The following is a 7,089-nucleotide window of genomic DNA, read 5'->3' on the forward strand; positions in this document are numbered from 1 at the left end:
GGGGGTGGGAAATCACAGAGGATTTGACATTTCTATTGCTTGTTTCTAAAATTTGCATAATAGCTGCCTCATTATACTCTGCACTGCACCTTACCAATGAGCAAAGTGTTTCTAACATTCAGAATATTTTCAAAACAGAATACAAACAAAATGGTTTTGCTTGGTTGGGTGTCACGAAGGGTTGAGCATGGTGAACAGGTGCAGAAGTAAGATGGTAAGGGGAAGAAAGTCTAATTTGTGATGATGGTTTTTGTTCTCCAAAACTAAATCAATAGACACACAAGAAAACTCTAGGGGAACGGACTCTTTTGGAGTGGACAAGTACATTGTGAAGCCATTAGCGCTTCTTCAGCAAACCACTTTCTCATTCAGATCCGTACCAATGTGAATTTGACTAATAACCATGACTAGTCCTAATAAAATAAAGAGAAAGCATCGAAGCATCATATTTGAAAGGATAGGGAGGGACCTAGCTTTATACGTATTTAGGATATGTGGTCATATATGTATGTGTGTATATACACACACACACAATATTGTTATTACACACATGGATACACATTTTATATGCTTACATATATTATAATCATAACAACTACGTACATTATACATTATAAGCACACACACACACTTTAAATATGAAGTAGTCAGGGCCACAGGTTCTACAAAAAAGCTGAAGGTAATTTATCTCTACACTCAAAAGATAACAAGAATTTACACTCCTGCTGCATTTCATTATTTCACTTAAATAAAAACTGATACTGATTTTATTACTTTATTTTGTCCCCGCCCCCCGCCTCCTTTTTAGAAAACCTTGCCGTGTCCTGTGGGCTTCTGTTTTTGAATTCAGTGCTGAAAGCACTGAATTCCAAAACCAATTATCTGGCCAAAGAACCGAGGAATATATAGGACATCATAACAAATGAAATGCTCCTGAAGCTGACCACGTCACCTCCTAATTTTGCAACTCATTGTACATACAGGTACTGCAGCAGCCTCCAACTGAAAACAGCAAAACTCTTGTCAATGCCCCCAAGAAGCATGAGATGATAAAAATCACATCTTAAAAGTTCAATGGACTGGCATGGCAGGTGGGATATGGGGAGGGTGGGAAGGGGGCAGAAGGTGTACAGGTGTAGAATCCTTAAAAGACCAACTACCAGGAAAGCAAAGGTATATTCTAAGAAAGCAACTTTAACAAGCCTGTTTATACAGCAAATTAGCTGTTGATAATTTAACAAAGTCTGGAATTGATTTATTTACTAGTATAGCTAGATGGGTCAATAACCTTCCTACAAACTGGACTGAAATTGTTACACTATTACTTAACAGTAAGTTTTCCTGGTTTACACAAAATCTGGGAAACTAGGTGGCTTGGTTTATACTCAGAATGGTGCATTCTAAAACAATTTGTTTAAAGAAAATACTTGAACAAAACAGCATGGGCTATCAAAGAGAACCTCCAGACATGGCTTAGAGTTATCACTAAAGAAATTTAACAAGAGGTCTTCAGAAAGCAAATGCTGAATAGAGATACAGGTATTTAACTTGTCTTCTGAAATACAAATTTATCTCAGAGTAAGAATATAAAAAGTTATCTTTAAGTAGGAATTTAGGCATCTGGGCAACCAGCACTTACAGAGCTGCAGAGGAAAGTACCTTTACCACCCCCCAACTGCTAATGCCAATACAGACTCAGGAATACTGCTTCTTCAGTGAACAGTATCTAGTGTAACTAATCAATTAGGTGGGTGAATTAACTGGTCCACACTTCCTGGGTTTGTTCAGGACATCAACTTACAGGATTGAAGGTGGGACTCTCCCAATACCACTAATGCTGGACAATTAATGTCTAACCCATGAGCAACCGGAATGCTTTTATATTCCTCTCCCACACCTAACAAGCTAGGTAAGCAGTAGCTTCAACTACTCAAGTAATTCTGACAGCTAATGTATTAAGAAGATACTACACTATTGTATTCAAGTCAGAAGACAATGGAGAAATAGCCTATGTACTGCTAGCTGAATTTTACAGCTCCTGTGTGTAATATATATATATAGATATATAAAAATAAATATATATATATTCAGGAGCTCCTGTTGTATTTACAACAAAGTAAGTAATTAAAGCATAATGAATAACATAAGAAAGACAGACTAAGTTTTAAAGTTAGACATATACAAAAGTATCACACTACATGAAAGAAGTATACTTTTAAGTTTGGGTGTCTTCAGACAGCTACACTAGTTTTAAAAACTTTTCTCCTTCAGACACTAGAGCAATACCAAGTATTTGAAACTGCTGGCAGGAGGAAGTTTATAACAACACACAAAACCCAAGTCTTTGTTACTGTGTTCATAAAGCATTCCAGAAACTAGCGAAGTTGTAATTCAGCCCTTATTTTTGTTAACCTGATATCCAACACAAGTGAAAAGCAGCATCTGAGTAAAGTTGAAATGCCAGAATATCTACCAAAATCCTAAAGACATACAATCTAAAAGCGTTTTTAGGCAATCTAAAGTCAGCGATCTCTTACACTGTGAAAGAGAGGTTTCTGATAACCAACTTAGCATGATGAAAAGTTATCTTTTCAACTCTCGAATAACCAAACCTTTAGAAGAATATGTTCTCAGGGGACTTTTCTCAAAAACAGAGGGAGATGTGGTGTTTGGCATGTACTAAGAGTCCCTATTTTTTTTTTTTTTTGAAAAAAGATGAATGTTTTTGCATCCTTACCTTTTCACTGAAACACTCAAGCAAGTCTTGGACATACCCTCGCATTTCTTGCAAAAACTTATACTGTTCACCAATACCCCCAGAAGACCCTTCTAATCTTTCAATTGCCTTGGTAGAGTCCTCTCGGCTTTGCTGATGTTTCGTATATTGCTGCCGATTAGCTTTGTGCAATTCTTTCATAGAGTCCAACCTGAAGGGCAACGGATAAATAGCAAATTTACATCCAAAAGTCTGTATATTTCAGACCGTTGAGATATTAAACAGACAGTGCAAGTACCAAGTCTATATACGGGAAATACTGCAAAGACATACTCTCTAACTTTCACTTGTCACTTTCTCCCCTTTACATAAACAGCAAGGCTAATGGTTTAAATTAATTTGCTAGACTATGCTGAGTGCATTATACTGCCTGCTCCCACAGATTTTTACAGGAGTCGATAGCACTTAGAATAGTGCAAGGCTGGCCCTAAAGTAAAATTGGGAGGAAAGGATTGGGGCGGGGGAGAACTATAGCTTATACAAAGCGGTCTTATTCCTCTACTAACTTAACTCACTGTCAAAAGTTGTAACACTACAAGGGGCATACAAACCAATTTTGAAGACATGTAAAGTGCAAGTTGTTCATTACAAATGATTTCTCACTGCAATTGGGTTGTTCATTCAGTAGGACCTTTTGCGTACCTGACAAGCAGATTACAGTGTTTAAACCAAAAAAACCCTGTATACACTAAAATTTAAATTCTTTATCTACTGAACGGGAAAAACCTGATTCACAGTTTAACAGAATGCAACTTGACAAGCTAAACACCTCACTGGCCTTTCAATTCTTGACTATAAGACTGTGCAGTGTCCAGAAGATGCAACTCAGACCTGTCTTCAACAAGATCAATGGCCTCATTTTTAAAGCTTCACTTCCAGAGAAGCAATCCAAGGAGATTTTCGAACAAAGTGTCAATGTCATCTTCACTTTGAGCTTTTTTTGTTTGCCTTTTTATTTTTTTTTAATGGATGTGCCAGTCAGTACTTTTCCAGCGATGAAACTCTGTGTTTGCTCACCGAGACTAAAAGACGCCTGAGGAACAGAAAGCTAGGGGACAGGTCTTTAAGTCTAAAAAGATGGTCTGTCCTACCTGTCTTTAAGCTGTTTCTTTACCAAATCAATAGTAACAGGAGTCATCTCATTACTGGGAGTTTTGAAAGGAACTGTATTATCTGTTTTTTGAGACTTGGTTTCCGATGATCCATACGCAGCATAAGTGTATGGAATGCCGTATGATGAACCATAAGACAGTGTCTGGTAAGTGTTCTGGTAGTACAGATTATTCACTTCAGCAGGCTGACTTGGCTGAACCTAATGGAAGAGGAAATGCAATTGTACTATATTAGACTTTAAAGAAAGGAGAAACTTATTTTCTATCACATCTCAAATGTTATAAAGTGAAAAACGTAGGCAGGTACATTTACAAAATGTAATTGTCAAGTGGATTTAAGCGTAGAACTTCCAACACCTAAGGTGGAAGAAACAAATTCCCTCAGAAGCACCTTCTTAAATGGACAAACTTTTAGTATCATTATCATTCTAAGTATTTAAACATATAACAAGTTATTAAATGACAATTTTAACCAGCCTGTAACGCCTGTAATAACCAAGTGTTTGGGACTATACTAATAAGACTATTTAATAGAATGACATAGGTTCTTAAAGTCAGTGTGTCTGGTTGTGATTTTGCTGAAATTTTTTTTTTTTTAAAAAATAACCTCTTCAACTGAGTGGCAACTTCACTATGAATGCACAGGCAATATATGCTACAGCCTGCTACAAATTCCAACAGAATGCTGCAACAGAAGATACAGAAACAACAGAGAAACACACACTGTTTACATAGACTCTACAAACCCAATGACAAACAAGAACAGAGCTCTTCAAAGTGGCATTATTCTAGCTCTGTTTTAGGCTGCAAATAAATGCTGGTTAACAGCACCACAACCAATCAGTATCTACCCAGGACAGAGACTAATGAAACTGATACCACTGGATACTTAAAATCTGACCTCTCAGTTCTCTTTAAAGAATATCAGAAGTTACAACTGAATTTCTCAGATGAAACAGCCTTCTGTAAGCTACTCAAGTTTGTAATGGATTTAGCCAACATATGCAGAAACAAACCAAAAAGAATTCACAACTAAATACATGCCTGAGGTATGTTGATTCCTTTCCGTATCTGTTCTTGCTCCCATCTACTGAGTTCTTCATCTTGCTCCCCTGCCACCAGTGCTTCATCATCGCTTCCCTCAATACCTTAATACGAGTAAAACAGACAGGTAACAAAAAAAGAAGATAATGTAGTAAGGGCCACGAGTTCAAAAACCTGAGACACCATGCTTCGGTGGGAACATCTCAGTGCATTCTCCTTTCCTCTTCACGAGGAATTAAGGACGCTAGCCTGTGAATTATTATCACAGAGGTTCCACTTAAAAAAAAAATCCAGTGGGTAAATTTGCAATTAACTGCTGGTAAAACCCTCTAATGTTAAAATCCTATATACCTTACTAGTTCTCCTTTTCCAAAAGGTTCTTTTACCTGCTTGTCAGAAAGAAGAATGCTATATCAAAGAACTAATGTTTCTCTTTTCACAACTATATACTTCTGTTGTGGTTTAACCTGGCAGGCAGCTGAACACCACACAGCCATTCGCTCACTCCCCCCGCAGCGGGATGGGGAAGAGAATCAGAAAAAAGGTAAAATTCGTGGGTTGAGATAAAGACAATTTAATAGGACAGAAAAGGAAGGGAAAACAATAATGATAAAAGAATATACGAAGCAAGTGATGCACAATGCAGCTGCTCACTACCCGCTGACCGATGCCCAGTCAGTTCCTGAGCAGCCACCACGCCCCCCTGGCCAACTACCCCCAGTTTTTGTTCAGCATGACATCACATGGTATGGAATATCCCTTTGACCAATTTGGGTCAGCTGTCCTGGTTGTGTCCCCTCCCAGCTTCTTGTGCGCCTCCAGCCTCCTCACTGGCAGGACAGTACGAGAAGCTGAGAAGTCCTTGACTTAGTGTAAGCACTGCTCAGCAACAACTAAAACTTCAGCACATTATCAACATTATTCTCATCCTAAATCCAAAACACAGTTCTATACCAGCTACTAGGAAGGAAATTAACTCTATCCCAGCTGAAACCAGGACAACTTCCTGAAAAACAAAGTACAGGAACAATACTAATTGATCCTTAGTGTAAGTTTCCACCCGATTCGGTAGAGTTGTGTGCTTCTAAGCACGGGAATATAGTTTGTACTCAAAATTTTACACACAGATTCCATTACGCAGTACTTTTCCTTAGAAACAGAATACAACTCCAGATTCACGCCTGTTTGAAAAACGTGTTGTTTAAAAATGTTGAATGGGAGCGCTTGCAGTGAAAACAGTGTGAATGTTTATCAACTGTCCCTCTAAAAAGGTTTTACCTATTTCCTCAGCAATCTTTTGCCTTTGGGATTTTTCCTTCACTGTAAAAACGATCCTCCTCTTCTCGTCATCATCTTCATCATCACTGGCATCATTTTCATCTTCTCGAACAAGGCGGCCTTTACCTGGTTCACTGTCAACGGGGGTAAAGTCTCCAAGTTCACGAGCCATTTGACGCTTTTTCCTAGCGGCATGAATAAAAGCAGCATCTGGAATTTCTCCTAGAGACAGATGTTTGCACCGTTAAACAAGCACTGCAACAAAACAGGTATTACGACTTCTTATTACTCATTGCTGCCACCCTATCAAGTCATCTTTGCAAACAGAAAAAAAAATGAGAGGAAAAAAATCCATACTCACAGAAACATTTGCAAGCAACTTACAAGCTGCACATGCAAACTTGCTGACCGGAAACCCTCAAAGCTGGGATCTTTCCCAAAAAGTCTGGCTCTGCTTCCAGCAGCTCATGTGCCATAAGAGCAGGAGCCCAACGTTCCTATGGGAAGCAGTCCTAAAGAGGAAGCCCTTTACAGGAGCTGACTATTGCAAAGGGAGGAAGAAAATGAGGTTCTTGACTGTGTCACTTCCTGTCCTGATATCGCTCCCAACTCTTCTTATTTTGCGGGAACAAAAAACATCGTCCACTTCAACAGATGATGACAAGAATGGTCCCCCAAAATCAGTTTTTTGAAACATGAGTAATTTTTACCACTAATTTGATTAGGTATGCACAAAAGGTTAAATTTCAGATTCTCTTTATACTTGACATGAGATACTCTATTCAAGCCGTCTTTAGAGATGCAATAATGTACATATCGCACCACTTTGCAATTACCCCTAAAAGGAAAAATGATTTGGGAGTCAACCAGGAAATTCTC

At 38.4% G+C, this 7,089-nt stretch overlaps 1 protein-coding gene across 1 annotated transcript in view; it reads right to left on the reverse strand.

Annotated features, from left to right (window-relative positions):
* PAXBP1 (PAX3 and PAX7 binding protein 1) overlaps nucleotides 1-7,089 on the reverse strand; it is a 27,340-nt gene that overhangs the window by 17,525 nt on the left and 2,726 nt on the right. The window contains exons 4-7 of the mRNA XM_009328015.1: nucleotides 6,211-6,432; nucleotides 4,933-5,036; nucleotides 3,868-4,088; nucleotides 2,738-2,927 (exon numbers count right to left, since the gene is read on the reverse strand). Coding sequence (XP_009326290.1) covers nucleotides 2,738-2,927; nucleotides 3,868-4,088; nucleotides 4,933-5,036; nucleotides 6,211-6,432 — 737 coding nt within the window. The remainder of the gene's footprint in view (nucleotides 1-2,737; nucleotides 2,928-3,867; nucleotides 4,089-4,932; nucleotides 5,037-6,210; nucleotides 6,433-7,089) is intronic.

Source organism: Pygoscelis adeliae, unplaced genomic scaffold (assembly GCF_000699105.1).
Source record: "Pygoscelis adeliae isolate BGI_AS28 unplaced genomic scaffold, ASM69910v1 Scaffold154, whole genome shotgun sequence".
NCBI classification, from domain to species: domain Eukaryota; kingdom Metazoa; phylum Chordata; class Aves; order Sphenisciformes; family Spheniscidae; genus Pygoscelis; species Pygoscelis adeliae.